The sequence below is a fragment of the Phoxinus phoxinus genome (assembly GCF_949152265.1).
Source record: "Phoxinus phoxinus genome assembly, chromosome: 16".
NCBI classification, from domain to species: domain Eukaryota; kingdom Metazoa; phylum Chordata; class Actinopteri; order Cypriniformes; family Leuciscidae; genus Phoxinus; species Phoxinus phoxinus.
In genome coordinates this window covers 26,908,598-26,923,655 of record NC_136891.1, presented here as the reverse complement: position 1 = coordinate 26,923,655, position 15,058 = coordinate 26,908,598, and the positions used below count along the sequence as shown (strand labels likewise).

General features: G+C 39.1%; 1 protein-coding gene across 4 annotated transcripts; it reads right to left on the bottom strand.

Annotated features, from left to right (window-relative positions):
* Positions 1-422: 422 nt before the first annotated feature.
* chrna2b (cholinergic receptor, nicotinic, alpha 2b (neuronal)) lies at positions 423-13,980 on the bottom strand. Of its 4 annotated transcripts, none has more exons than XM_079583871.1 (6): positions 13,389-13,980; positions 6,113-6,264; positions 4,985-5,029; positions 4,708-4,817; positions 2,202-3,354; positions 423-830 (listed from the first exon to the last, which is right to left on the bottom strand). In XM_079583871.1, the coding sequence occupies exons 1-6, from the start codon at positions 13,459-13,461 to the stop codon at positions 705-707; spliced, it is 1,659 nt and encodes a 552-aa protein (XP_079439997.1). In that variant the 5' UTR covers positions 13,462-13,980; the 3' UTR covers positions 423-704. The 4 variants fall into 4 exon arrangements, with proteins under 4 accessions (XP_079439997.1, XP_079439999.1, XP_079439998.1 ...); XM_079583873.1 differs by lacking the exon at positions 13,389-13,980 and adding an exon at positions 7,301-7,405; XM_079583872.1 differs by having other exon boundaries at positions 424-830; positions 13,398-13,584.
* Between the last annotated feature and the right edge of the window lie 1,078 nt (positions 13,981-15,058).

Here is a 15,058-nt window from a genome sequence, read left to right as displayed (position 1 = left end):
CCTCCACGCTGCTCAGAGCGACGTTCAGATATGTAAATGCTGCACGCTTTCCACTCAATAACAAAATAAACACTCAATAAAAATGACAGTGGTAAGAAAACAGCAGTTTAGAAAGCATCTAAACATAGTGGCGTTGGTATGTTTTTCATATCGCAATTCACCGGCATCATGTCGGACGGGTCGTACCACTGCGGAGTAAGTAGCTCCGGCTACAAAGTTCTTCCGCAAAAATCATGCAGTTCTGTTTATTAACTGCTAGAGCGCCAAAAGTTATGGATTGAGACCATAGACTGATGCCACATACCAACACACCACTTTGTTTCTATATCTTTTTAGTGTGCACTCCTTGATATGAACAGTAAAAAGATATGAGAAATACCAACCGCAGTGATTTTATTTGTGTAATTGATAAGTCACTGTGTATCTTACCCAGATGGCACTTTTAATTTGGACAATAATATTCAAGGTTATACAGTACATTCAAATACAGTTCAGCTTTTTCATATACAAGCTTATCTCCTCTCAATTTCTGTCCTAAAAAAAAGATCAGGCGTTTGGTGCCACATTCCTGATGTCAAACATGCATTTTCTTACCCCATGCAGGGGAAATATCCCTGCTAGGATTGGTGTTGTGTTCCCATGCTGGTTCTTCCAGTGGAAGCCCATAGAAGTCCTTATTGTTCATATGTACTCTGGAGTGTTTTCTAGATCATGCCTGCAAGCCAGGGCGGGAGAAACAGCCCGATTGTGCCCAGCAAACACACTATGATGAACATCCATAAGAAGATTCTGTCTATTACCATAGCAACATACTTCCAGTCCTCTTTTACCTGTGTGAAGAGATAAGACGAATGAGTGGATTCTTATAGCAGTAACACAACTAGAAAATAAAAGTTGGAGTCAAACTTTGATGTTGACTTGACAAATCCTTTCTCGGATGTTTGAAATAGTTAATAGGTCTGTGCCAAGATTGATAGATCTACTGTAGTTTGAAAGCTATGGGAAAAGTTTATTTTTCTTTTATAAATAAATATAAAAAAAAATATAAAAAAAATTGAAATTACAATGTTACATGTATATACTATCGTTCAAAAGTCGGCAGGGAGTTCTTCAGGGTTCAGTGTTGGGTCCAATTTTATTTAACATCTACATGCTTCCACTTGGGCAGATCATCAGGAAATACGGTCTTGGATATCATTGCTACGCGGATGATACACAGATTTACATTACCACTAGTCCTGCTGTTTACTTCTCATTAATTGCCTTACGTAGTTGTCTAGCAGAGATCATTGTATGGATGCAGAATAACTTCCTGAAGATGAATGGCTCCAAAATTGATTTGATGCAGATTGGTACAGTGGCGGCTACTCGTAAGGCACTCGTACTTCTCCTCGTGAACACATTACACCGGTGCTTTCACAGTTGCGCTGGCTTCCCATAAATGCAAGAATTGATTTTAAAATTCTTATTTTAACCTACAAGGCACTACATGGGACTGCTCCAGAGTATCTTTGTGAACTCATTAGCCCCTATACTCCATCACGTTCTCTCCGTTCTGCCTATTCTCTTCTGCTACATCAGCCTTCATGTAAGCTCAAGACTATGGGGGAACGAGCCTTTTCATACAAAGCCCCGAAGCTTGGTATGAAGGAATGTGCTTCCTCTTAGCCTCAGAAATGCACCAACGTTGGAACACTTTAAAAAGTTGATTAAAACATATTTATTTAAGGCTGTTTTTTAATTGTTGTATTGCTTTTGGTGTTTTGTTTTACTGTAGCGCTTTGGATTTAAGAAAGCGCATTACAAATAAAATGTATTATTATTATTATTATTAGGAGCAGGATGATTTATATGTGAAATGCATCATGATTTATAATGTTACAAAGGATTTCTGTCAAAGAAATGCTGTTATTTTTAACTTTATAATATACTTGATATATCATATAAAATATATTACCCTGATGTAAATATGTATCACAGTTTCCACAAACATATTAGGCAGCACAACTGTTTTCAACATTGATAATAATATGAAATGTTTATTGAGCAGCAAATCATCATATTAGAATGATCTCAGAAAGATCGCGTGACACTGAAAACTGGAGTAGTCTCATGATGCTGAAAATTCAGCTTTGACAACACATGACCCCAACACTTTTGAACGGTAGCATACAGACCTCGTAAATCTGAAAGAAACTTACACTAAAGTCAGCGTCTTCTGCTCTCAGGTGGTCTGCTATGTAGTGGACCCCCTCCAGAGCTTGCAGGACACTGGGGGACAGAGGAAACCCTGGCTTGTCTGCTATCAGGTTGTCAGGCCGCTTCGTGACAGTAGCTCTTCCACCGTGCTGCCTGGAGGCCATGCCCATCTCCAGTCTAGGGGAGGGACCGAAATTCTGTAGAGTAGGTGGAGTTGAGCCGAGAGGGCAGGGCGAAGCAGTTTGGAGTGAAAGTGAGATCGCGGAGGACAGCGTCCCCAGTTCTAAGTCCTTATAACAGAAGCGCCTGCGGGACTCCTCCCCAGAGTTCTCCCCTCTGAACCAGCTAGTAGACGTACTGAGGGTTGCGTTTGCCGGTCCAAGCACCCGGGATGTCATTCCTTGGCCCTGCCGCTGCAGGAGGAGGAGTTTCTGCCTGCGACGGCTGTCCGGTGCAGGTCTGCGCATAAACAGCCAGCGTGGGATCAAATCCAAGAAGACCGAGTGAACCCAATGGGGCATCTTATGAGTGCTGGGCGAGCGGTGATGGACGTTAAGCACGAAGACGGTGATAACGATGGACAGGGTGACGAAGATCATAGTGAAGAGCAGATACTCGCCGATGAGCGGGATCACGAGCGAGGTGGACGGGATGATTTCTGTGATGAGCAGCAGGAAGACAGTGAGCGAGAGGAGGACTGAGATACACAGTGTGATCTTCTCTCCACAGTCTGACGGGAGGTAGAAAACCAGCACGGTCAGGCAGGAGATGAGCAGGCAGGGGATGATGAGGTTGATGGTGTAGAAGAGCGGGAGACGGCGAATGATGAAGAAGTAGGTGATGTCTGGGTAGATCTCATGGCAGCAGTCGTACTTCTTGGTATTGTAGGTGCCAACAGCATTGATGATGGCCCACTCACCGCTCTCCCAGTAATCTTTCAAGTCCACCGTGTTCTCGATGCGCTCCAGGTCGATCTTGGCTTTGTCGTAAGTCCACGAGCCGAATTTCATCTTGCAGTTCTGCTGGTCAAAGGGGAAGAAGGTGACATCGATGCTGCATGAGCTCTTGTAGATGGCAGGTGGAACCCAGCGCACTTTACCTGTGTGGAAGAGGTGGGCTTTGGTCATGTGGGTCACCGCAAACTCCCCGTCTGCACTGAAAAGGACAACCACATGTAATTCAGTTGCCGCTTTACTGCAGGAAAAGCGGTAAAATGGTTTCATGCATCTAAAATTCAGCAGGATTCTTTGGGCAAATTTGCTTTGAAGCAATTAAAACTATGCTTGCAGATACAATAAGTGTTGTGATGTTTTTTTTCCCATTATTTTCCAAAACCTTTTTTTTACACCAAATGTACACAGTTTGGTTGTAGGACTTATAGACTTTTAACTGATTAATGAAGCCTTAAAAAAATAAAGCCAAGCAATATTAATTAATTAATTAATTAAATAAATATTTAATGTTATGTAATATATAAATGCATAGTGGTGTACCAGATACAGGGAGAGAGGTATTTCAGCATGCTTGCAGTTACAATGACAGTTACTATAGCTGATGTTTTTAATAAGTTTTACACTAACTATATACACAACTTGATTATAGAATTTTTATAGACTTTGGTTATTTTTTCTACTTTATTTATATCACATATGTGACACTGGACCACAAAACCAGTCACATGGAGTAATTTTATGAAATGGAGATTTATACATCATATGAAAGCTGAATACATAAGCTTTCCATATGGTTTGTTAGGATAGGATAATAATTGGCCGAGATACAACTATTTGAAAAGCTGGAATCTGAGGGAGCAAAAAAATCGAAACATTGAGAAAATCGCCTTTAAAGTTGTCCAATTATGTTCGTGATTGTGCTGCATTTACTCACAAAAATAAATGTTTTATATATTTACAGTAGGACATTTTCAAAATATCTTCATGGAACATGATCTTCACTTAATATACTAATGATTTTTGGCATAAAAGAAAAATCGATAATTTTGACCCATACAATTTATTGTTGGCTATTGCCTCAAATATACCCGTGCGACATGTGACTGGTTTTGTGATCCATATAAAAGATAAATAACAGGATTAATGATGCTTTAAATAAATAAATAATTTGCAAAACAATATAGTCAACCTATTTTCATATTATTTTATAAGCTATATATATGTCATGTCATATCCCTTTCACATGGAGTTTCCTGACATTTTTTTCAGACAGGACAGATTTGTTCCCATATTTTAATAATGATCCAGCAGTAAACAGTGTATGAACTGCCTCGGCATTACCACTCTCAAACAGTAGGTGGTAGTCTAAACAAATGTGTGAGTTCATTTCAGTTTAAGTGCATCTCTAATGGCATTGTATTATATACAGTACACCTTATAGATCATGTCACTGCTTGTGTGCTTCGGACTCTGCATTTAAAACAGCCTTTTACGCTCTGGCTTGATTTCTTTGCATTGTTGAGTGTTGTTTAGCTTAAAATAAATTGTTACTCACTTGTTGTACAAGACTATATCCGGGACCCAGATGAGTTCAGACGGAACCCTGATAGAAGTCACATTGTCATAGTCTGAAGGCTTCCAGCGTAGTTTATAGTCATTCCACTCCTGAAATACAGGCCACAAATATTTAAGAAATTAAAACTAATTCATCAATTTGAGGTTATTATTATAATAATTTTATTAATTAACCAACTTTGCTCTTATTTATGGAGCCAGATATGTTGAAAAAAAAATGTATCCGTTTCTTGTATTAACTTTCCTGCTGACCATACCTGCTTTAGCCAGACATTTGTTGTCATCATCTGATTCTTCTCATCCTGTGGAGGAGGAAAAGAAGGAAGGACAGTGAGTATTAGATGAGTCAGGATGCTGGGTTTGCTCCGCAAAAAGCTTTTGGTTCAGAAAGGTCACAAACACCTTATCAATTTAATCTTCTGATGGACTTGGATACTTCAAGGACCATGTAAGATTCTAAGGTTTTATGGCTCTTATTAATATGGCATTTTACTGTAGGAAGTTGATGTTGGTGTTACTGGCACTTCCTCTATTAAATGAATATTTCATGATATCTGTAAGCAAAACAAACAACAACCGGCATTTTGTTATTTATTGTTATTATAAGTACACTAAGCTTTAAATGCCTTGGGCCAAAACAAACCCCAATATTGATCAAGGATGCACTTTACGTGTGTATATATATATATATATTTTAAAGGTTTGAAATGAATGGAAGTCTGAAGCTGTGTAAGCAAATGACAGGGATATTTGTCATTGAAGTCTTCTCAGTTTTCTCTTCAATTTCTCTCAATTGCAATCTGACAAAGTAGTTGTATAATAGTAATAGCATAGTATGTTTACTACGGTGCCATTCAAAAGTTTGGGGTCAGCATTTATAATAAGATTTCTATTTCAAATAAATGCGGTTCTTTTTAACTTTATAGTCAAAGAATCCTAAACAAAGTATCAGTTTCCACAAAAAAAAAAAAAAATGAACCATTTATACCATATAAACTGTTTTCAACATCGATAATAATAAGAAATGTTTCTTGAGCAGCAAATCATCATATTCGAATGATTTCTGAAGGAACATGTGACACTGAAAATTCAGCTTTGCCATCACAATAAAATACATTTTAAAAAATCACAATATTATTGTTTTGACCATGTTCTTGGTCAAATAAACATTTTCATAAAAATCCTACCGGTCACAAGTTTTAGACACATTTAGACACATGAGCATATATAAGTTTAACTATAACTGTAAGTCCTATATAATATAGCATAGTTAGTGCAGTTACAATTAGTAGGAATTTTCAGGTGTTAACATGTTAATTTGGGTGCCACTGACACACACATACTTTTTATTCCCTCTTTTCAAGATATAGCCTGTAGAACCTTACCACATCAATCAGCTGGGCGATAGATAACCCGAACTTGACGATGACAACATCAGAGGTGTTTGGTACAGGCCTTGACCACTTGTTGTAGCCATCAAAGAGCTTTTTGAAGAGATCATCTTCAGCAAATGAGTGAGTCCTCTCACAACAAGAAACTGCCAGTGGAAAAGACATTTAAACTTTTAAAAACATTTACATACATTATTTATATTAGATTTGTCAAATAAAATGTTTCAAAAGAAATTCCAATATATAATAATATATCTTATAAGACTTTTGATCATCTAATACTGCAACTGTTAAGTAAACAAAGACGACAACAACAACACACTTGATATGTTTAGACTACAGTGAGAATTTCACATAACTCTGTGTTCATGTGACTCCTGTTAACAACACACACACACAATCATGAGGAAGTGGAGACAATTCATATTGTTTTATTGTCCTTTCCACAGCTTGTCATATTATTTCTCGTAGGCTACCATTTATACGCAAAAATGGGTTTTGTGTGCACATGCTACGCACTGAAAACCCTTGGGTATAGGAATAGGGGTGGGGAGTACGTGCGTATTACACGTCTCATTACACGTATCATATGTTCGCGAAAACTGCGTAAATGGCACGAGAACATTCGTCGTATAGATGCGCATTTTCGTGAGATCGTGTTGGTCAGTCATGCACACAACTACTAAACATCCCGAGTGCTAGAGAAGCTTAAAGCAGTTTCACATGCTCAGCATTTTGAAAGTTTTCTTTTTGATTTGAGAATGGCATGACAAATTATTAAGCAAGTGTGAATTCAGCAAGCTAGACTCTTCTTAATGAACTAATGGGACAGAGAGTCTATTAATTTATCTAGGGTTCACTGTGCGCACTATTTGCATGTTAAATAACTAAAACATATAGTATTAAAGCGCTTCATCAGGGGATTAACTCTCATTCGTTTCTGTAATCATATATAATTACACGCACCATCACTTCTCATCCGTCGACTGGCAGTAATGGATTTGCTCAAAAATGTTTCCAGGCGAATTATTTCACACGCTTAAACTTTAGCAATATCACACGAGCAAGAGTGCTGTGGTTCCGAAAATCTGCTTCGTGCCGCAGGTAATCCCAGCTGGAAACAGCATGATTTGCTAGTGTAATGTTAACTAAACAATAAAAAGTTAATATTGAGTAACTTACATTTTAGGCAACAATATTGCCAGTTACTGGTGTGACCGCAGTGAAAAACTGCCTACTTCCAAACAAAGAACCCCTGCACGTCTCTGAGCAACACAACAGGTGTTTCGTTCCTGAGTGTTTTAAGGAATTGGTTGAGATAGCCTAAAATGATTCAATGACCCATTCAAAATATCACACTCTTATCACAGGCATAGCCTACTAATTTACTCTTACTATAGCATATCATACAAAGATGTTGCAGAAATACAATGCATTTTTTTTGCATTCTAAGCGCTTTCAAAGGCCAGTAAAAAAGCATACTATCAGTTAAGTCCTATTTGGACGCTAATTGTTTCGTACGGTATTTTAAACATTCACAGGGGTAAGTCGGTGATTTTATTTGCCATCCGAATCCAAAATGCAGTGTTTTTTCCTCACCCAACCCGCGAATAAATCTCTGGCCAAATTACTGTTTTTTGACAAACAGCTAGGTCGTATGGTAATTTAATTTACGTCTAAATCCACATCTCTGAGTTTACAAGGAGAGATTCAAAATTCACTGTTTAAATCATTTTTGATCACTGCCGAGCACCGTAAGATGAACGTAAGATTATTAGGCCTACTGAAATGCTGAAAAGTACAACTTACAAGAACAAACTTTTTTTTAATCGCAGCTCCACCTTAGCGAACAAAAAATGGGAAAGAGAAAAAAGCACGTGTGAATAATTGATTCTCGAGCTATCGATAACAACAGATTCAGCACCATCGCCACGGACAGCACCTGGAAACGCCGCACGAAAGAAGGGATATCTTAAAGGGGTCATGACATGGTTTTTTTTATTTTATTATTATGTTCCCTTAGGTGCAATTATAGTATTACTATAGTTTTTTTTACAAAAAACTTTTAAAATGTAGTGATTTATGACCTTTTCCCACCCTGTTTCTCATCCTCTGGTTCAAACAGTCTGTTTATGGGGTGTTTCCCCTTTAAGAGTTCAGTGTTAACGCCCACTGTTATGATTGGCTAACGTCAGTGCCTATGCATCAATTATTAACGCCCCCAGCCAGAACGTTTGCGGATTCGGCGCAACTGTTTAGTAGCGGGTGATTCACGCGAAGCGATGGCTCTTGCAATGATAAAACCTTATTATGTTTGAGCCAGAATCAGAGGAAAATTAACCATCACCACAACAACGAAGACTGGATCAGCCCGTGTACACATGGAAAGTGAAACTATTTTGAATTAATAAAAAAAAATTAACCCGAGACACTTGAAAACGGATTATTGTTGCATAATTATCCTATAGCTTCATTTACTAACAGTTTAACATTATTTAACTAATTCCAATGAAATGATAGGGTGTACCACGGACAAAAATGCATGCACAGACAGGCCATCTTTGAAGATGCAGCATTGATAAAGGCAACATTTTTAATTTTCTATCACATGTAGGCCTACTAGAAAGGTGACATATTTTCAAGATTCTCTTATACAAATGTGTTTATATTAGCCATGGTAAAAAGTAAGTTTGCGTCGTCGTTATTGAGCCCAGAATGTCGGCACGGACTTATCTTTGAGCAACAGTTTTCTGGCAAAGCCAAGCATCATATTGGGATTTTTTCCTCAAAACAGTCATCCTTAAATGTATAGAACACTGCCGTGACTGGGACGTCCGCAAAAAATAAAGTGCATCCATTTTTCCCTGATGACTGGATCTTTCAGCGTATTTAAAAAGTAGTTTAAAGTTTTAAATACATTACTTACAGTTTGCGTCGTCGTTGTTGAGCCCAGAATAGACGGCACGGACTTATCTTTGAGCAACAGTTTTCTGGCAAAGCTCAAAACAGTCATCCTTAAATGTATAGAACACTGCCGTGACTGAGACGTCCGCAAAAAATAAAGTGCATCCATTTTTCCCTGACGACTGGATCTTTCGCAGCGTATTCAAAGATGTTGTTTGTCCACAGCCAGGAACAGCACATCTGCGGCGTCGTAATCTCCCTGTACACAGACCCACTCGCTCTCCGTCGACTGAACACTTGTGAGGCGCGCAGCGCGCGGGGCGCGACAACGATACGAAGTGAGCGTAGTTGTCTTGCGCTTTAAGCGTAGCTGTCTTGTCCTGGAGGCGGTCATATGCAAACGCTGGTACGTCACTTCGTACCGTGACGTCACTTCTTACCATGGATCCAGAACGAGCTGTATTTAGAGCTTGATTAAATAAATGATTCGTTTATAATGGGGAGGACGTCTTAAGCTATGAAACTTGCAGGACGTTTTAATGACACAAAGACCTCTTATATACCAAAAGATCAAGGCAAATTTGGTTTCTCATGTCATGACCCCTTTAAGCGGCTTCCTAAGGTATGGTTTCATGGAACACGCCTAGAAATGGTATAGGCTACCTTTAAGTTATAGCTATACCTTACGAGTCTTCGTAGCGCTCTAAGAAACAACGTTATCGGGAAACGCACCCCTGGGCGTTTCTGACAACGCATCGTTAACGCCCCGGCTAAAGCATGGTTAACGCCCCGGCTAAAGCATCGTTAGCCAACTATGGTCGCAAGTTGCGTCGTTATCAGCATAGTTCAACGAGTTGGTGTTTCCCGAAACCATCGTTCCAACGAACGTTCGCAAACAGCATCGCAAACTTGTGTGGTTGGAACGACAGCTCTCGAGCTGTGGTTAGAAGCAAAGTTTCTAGTTTAGCCTACATGAGATGTATACTGAATAAATACTTATCTTTAGCAAAATAAGCAAGCTGACATTCAGTACAGGCCGTGTTATTTAGAATGTATACAAATGTAATTTAGGTCTTTTAGTTTGTCAAGAGATTTAAAGCACCGTTTTTGAAGACTGCGCATGTGCGAACGTGCTCTAGCCTACTATGTAAGAACGAGACAAATATTGAGTCTGGTAATAAAGCAAAATAACTGAGAAAAATTAGAAATGGTCTTCAGATGCTTATATAATTAACTTATATTACAAAATCTAGCGTCAATTCGATCTCAAATTACTAGCTAATAACGATCTCAAGTTATTAGCTAGTCCACCACGTGCGAGACGTCATAAACACGTACGATAGCCTACTTTGCGACATACGGGGTGCTTCTCAATTCTTATTTGTGCATCCTCGTTTCCTTTCCTCGCGTCTCAGCTCCACCACCTGGAGGACGCGGGGGAAGGCTGCAAGGGAATCTTTTTTATACATTGGAAATTCGGAATACTTGATCACTCGAGCGTCACTTTACAGCGTCATCAGCAGCGCTCAAAAGATCTGCCCTTATGTTGTTGAAGGTTGGTTATTTAAGAAATTCATAATAAATAATAATAAAGCAAGATACCCTGTTGAAATATGTGACATGTGTGGTTTATAAACTGCAATAAAATTATATAACTATAAAATTATTGTGACCTATGTGAAGGGGGAGGAGAATTTACACGTGCGTCACGTTTAGTCAATAAAACACTTTTATTCATTGTGACGCATATCCAAGTGAAACCGCTTCTCAAACAAGAAGAAATGTACGGCGGGACTGGATTTTTGTCATGCAGTATTATTTTTGTAACCGCCAGAGTTACATAGTGATAAAAGTAACATAATAAAAACAGTTAAATTATATATATATATATATATATATATATATATATATATATATATATATATATATATATTATAGCCCTTTTTTATTTCACTGCAATGAGTCTCTCATTTTTAAATGCAAAAACCAGTGACAGGCTGTCTGGAATGTGCTAACACGGACAAGCGGAGTGATTCAAACAGTGGAAAGTTTCAGTGTTGCCGGAACGCTGCTTGAGAACCATAACTATTCACTGTTCTATATTGAAGTTTTCCTTTAGACCTACAATACAATGAAAAAAAAAAAGCTATCGCAAGAACATTGCTTCAAACACCTGATATGTGAAAAAGCCAACAGTTTTTAATGATATATGGGCCAGTGTGGCTAACTGAATGAGATTGATTCTCTTCATTTTCCAGGAGGAGATGCCCTGTAATCTCTGCACTTTTGGTTGACACCTTTGCAGGACAGAGCGTAGACCATTAAGCCGGCCAACACCGGTCTCATCTCTGAGCTGAGGTCTGAGGAGGCATTAACACAGAACCCTGAGGACAGTGTTTGCAGATAGTATGTGTCAGACCTGCTATTTGAGTGCTGTAGCGTGGCTGAAGTTGCTCTCAGAGCGCATTCATTTGCTGTGTGGTGAAGTGAGCTCCCATGGGTCATGCTGGCACAATGAGTCACACTCTGGACGAATGACAACATGCCATTAACAAGTCAGATTTAGGGTCTGCACCACAGGGCATTAGCACAGTGGGACATGACGTGAAACCCAAGCACAGCCAACGAATACAGTCAGTGGCCTGCAGATGGGGAGGGAAATATTGTCTCACCTCTGGCACATTTCTTGCTTTTTTTAAGCATATTATGGCCAGGCCATGCGGTTCAAAGCTATTATTACTCTGAGGCAGGAATTTTATTTTTTAGAAGAAAACAGCCTATCTATATAACCCAAATGATTAATTTAGCTTAAAATAAAAGAGGTGTGCATTAACCAACCGGCAATATGGTTTAATTTGTAAAAAAATATTCAGATGTTTTCTTAAATAACCATTTCTCTTTAGTTGTCATATTATTATAATTTTTCCATTTTTTAACCATATCCACTAAAATAAAGCACAGATAGACCCTTGGTAACTTTGTATTACTCACCATTGTCATAACAATAGATAAAATGAAGTAAGATTGTCATAACTTTTTGTCCACACATTCGTTACAATAATTTGTATCATCTCGTCTTGATTTTATGCGTTTTCAATGTTTCCACTAATTGTCTCAATTTTATGATAAAATGATAAAAAATGTTAAATAGACAATTGCACACGCACACGCACGCACACACACACACACACACACACACACACACACACACACACACACACACACACACACACACACACACACGCACTGACGCACACACGCACGCACGCACGCACGCAAGCACACACACAGTGTACAACGTTTAAATTAGTTTTTTTTTCTCTCAAGTAACAAAAGCCTATAGATTTTTTTTATTTTGTGTAACTGACGTCAGAGTCCTATACCTCGATCAGAATTCCAGTTTGGAATGGTGACGCCTGCGTCAGTTCTGCAGCCTCTCCAACAGCGCATCTGTTCTCCAGTGTGAGTGTGAGGAGCACAGCAGGTGGACGGGTTCGACTATACAGTCTACAGACTGTAGTAGATCAAAGCCTCGGACCTGAAATTGATTGGCAACCCACTTCTTCTAGTATCTCCACTCAACTCTGGAAACTTTCCAAAGCGTTCTTAAGCCAACCCGATGCAAATAGTGGTGGTAAAGTGCATCCAGCTGCAGCTCGAGCGCTCGGGAGGTGTCAGATGGCCGCAGTGATATTCATTCATTAGGAGTCCAGCGGCTGCTGACAGCGAGCGGACACATAAATGAAGAGTGCGAGCGTAAACGCAGAGTGATGAGAAAGCGCAATAAATATGCCTTGATTTAAGCGACATGGACACTTGGCCGTGGAGAGGACGTTTCATTTTACTGGCAACCGTGCGTGCCATTCTAATGCCTATATAGGCTACACATCTCTAAATGTGGATGTGAGAGCCAAATAGCATAGGCTACCCCTTCGTATACCCCTCACGATGATTTGCTGGTCTTAGCTGGTTTAACCACGTTAAAAAACAGCTTACAAAAAAAAAAAAAAGCAGCAGAGAAAGCAAATTGATCAGTCAACAATGCACGTTATGCCTAAAACACACATAAAGCAAACTATAAACTTTATAGAAAATATATCTTAAGATGAACTTTTTTTAGTTTCTGATCCAGGTTGGCTAGCTGGTTTAAGTTGACGGACCAATTTAGACCAGCAACAAAGAGGAAAGAGCTACTGATTTTAGGCTACCAGATTCAGTGTTTTGGGCACATGCCAACTGTTTGATCTGCCAAAAGCATTTTGGACAGATGACCAGTTCCATAGTTTCTCTATTTCTTAAACAATAGCTATATATTTGTGGAAAAATGTGAGAAAACAAACAAAACAAAAACAGAAGTGGAACTTACTTGACTCACATAGGATAGTGAAGAGAAGAGTAATCCGCAGGAAGAACCGCTGCTTCTCGAAGCGCTCCATCATACAGCCAATTCCACGCGACAGCTTCCGTATAATTCAGTTTTTCTCATGGCTTCTGTGTTTTCTGTTGTGTTGTAATACTCATTCTACAGCTGGGGCTGGTGGTTGTAGGCTATTTAGGGTGAGATATTCTCCTCGCACACAAGTTTGTTTTCCTTTCCTTTTTTTTTAAATCACGTGTAGCATATTTTAAATGCTGGCAGGATTGGCGTTTTCATAAATAGCCTATGTTTCGCTTTAAATTGTATAAATCCCGTGTTCATCCATATTTCTCCAAACTCGGAGTTTCCTGCTCTTCTACGTGAAAGGGCACGATGATAAGATTAAGTTTTGCGCACCTGTTCAGCTGAAGACCAGGAACACAGATTCCGTGCTGCAAAAGTAATATTTACTTCCATTTGCATCCAAAAATAAGGATTTTTAGAAGCAGATATATCCCAGTAACTCCATCAGTGTCAAAAAAATGCATAGATGCACTCATGACCTGGCTGTTTCCAGGGTTTACTCCAGACTGAGCATCTCTCTCTCAGTCCGCCCATCCACTTTCATGTCAGGCAGAAAGGGAGGGAGGGACCTCATCCCAAGTTCACGAGCGTGACCCGTTTTCAAATTCAATTAGCAACTAATCTAAATGTCATTTTTTTTCTTCTTATATAAACAGTATAATGAACACACATTTAATGGATACCTGCGCGAACTCGTATAACTTGGGGGAGGGGGAGGGGGGTCTTTCTGGGTCAAACGTATTAGATTTTAAGTGATTAAAATGTTATTGCACCTTATGACCGCTAGAGGTCAGGCTAGCTGAATAAATGCTGAAGGAAAGCGAGAACTCAGGCAGAATTCGGTGCAACTGGCACGCAGTTTTTGCATATTTTTTCCCCTAAGAGAGAGAGACTCTATTAGAATCTATTCATAATAACATTTATGCTGATTAAACACACAGGACCGGAATACTGAAAGATTCTGTGAGCCGTTAATGGATAGAGGAATTGTCCGCACGCACGAATAAGACGAGGGAATAGCCTAGCCAAAGCCAACAAAACAGTCTTTATTAAAATGCAAAAGGAATACGCAGGACGCAGGAATAATAATAGTCAAATAACGAAACTGAATGTCAAAATAAAAGCAAACAGAACAGAACATTACCGTGACAATAACTATTAAAGGGAGATTTCATCCAAAAATGTAAAATCTTTCTTAGCTAGCCTACTCACCCAGTTGTTGACTGTGTAGGACTTTCGTTCATCTTCGGAACACAAATGAAGATATTTTTTTATTAAATCTGAGAGCTTTCTGTCCCTCCATTGACAGCTACACAACTGACACTTTGACACTTCAAAAAGTTCATGAAAAGATAGTAAAACTAATCCATATGAATTGAGCGGTTTAGTCCAAAATCTTCTGAAGAGACGCGATCGCTTAATGATGAACACACTGAATTTAGGCTTTTATTCACATATAGCCTAAACATTCATCAGTTGTGTGTGTGGTAAATGAAATCTCAAGCATGTTTGCTTGATGTGCGAGAACCAATGAGATTCAGTCTCGTTTGAGCTTCAATGAGGTTTGTTCTGGCATGTCAAGCACTCCAAGCAGG

Bases quoted from the DNA above. Each gene is read 5' to 3' on its own strand.
- chrna2b (XM_079583871.1), bottom strand. From the start codon at position 13,461: ATGATGGAGCGCTTCGAGAAGCAGCGGTTCTTCCTGCGGATTACTCTT. The intron at 3,355-4,707 runs GTGAGTAACAAT...TGTCCTTTTCAG, and splicing joins GATATAGTCTTGTACAACAA to TGCAGACGGGGAGTTTGCGG. The intron at 831-2,201 runs GTAAGTTTCTTT...CTCTTCACACAG, and splicing joins CAGAAGACGCTGACTTTAGT to GTAAAAGAGGACTGGAAGTA.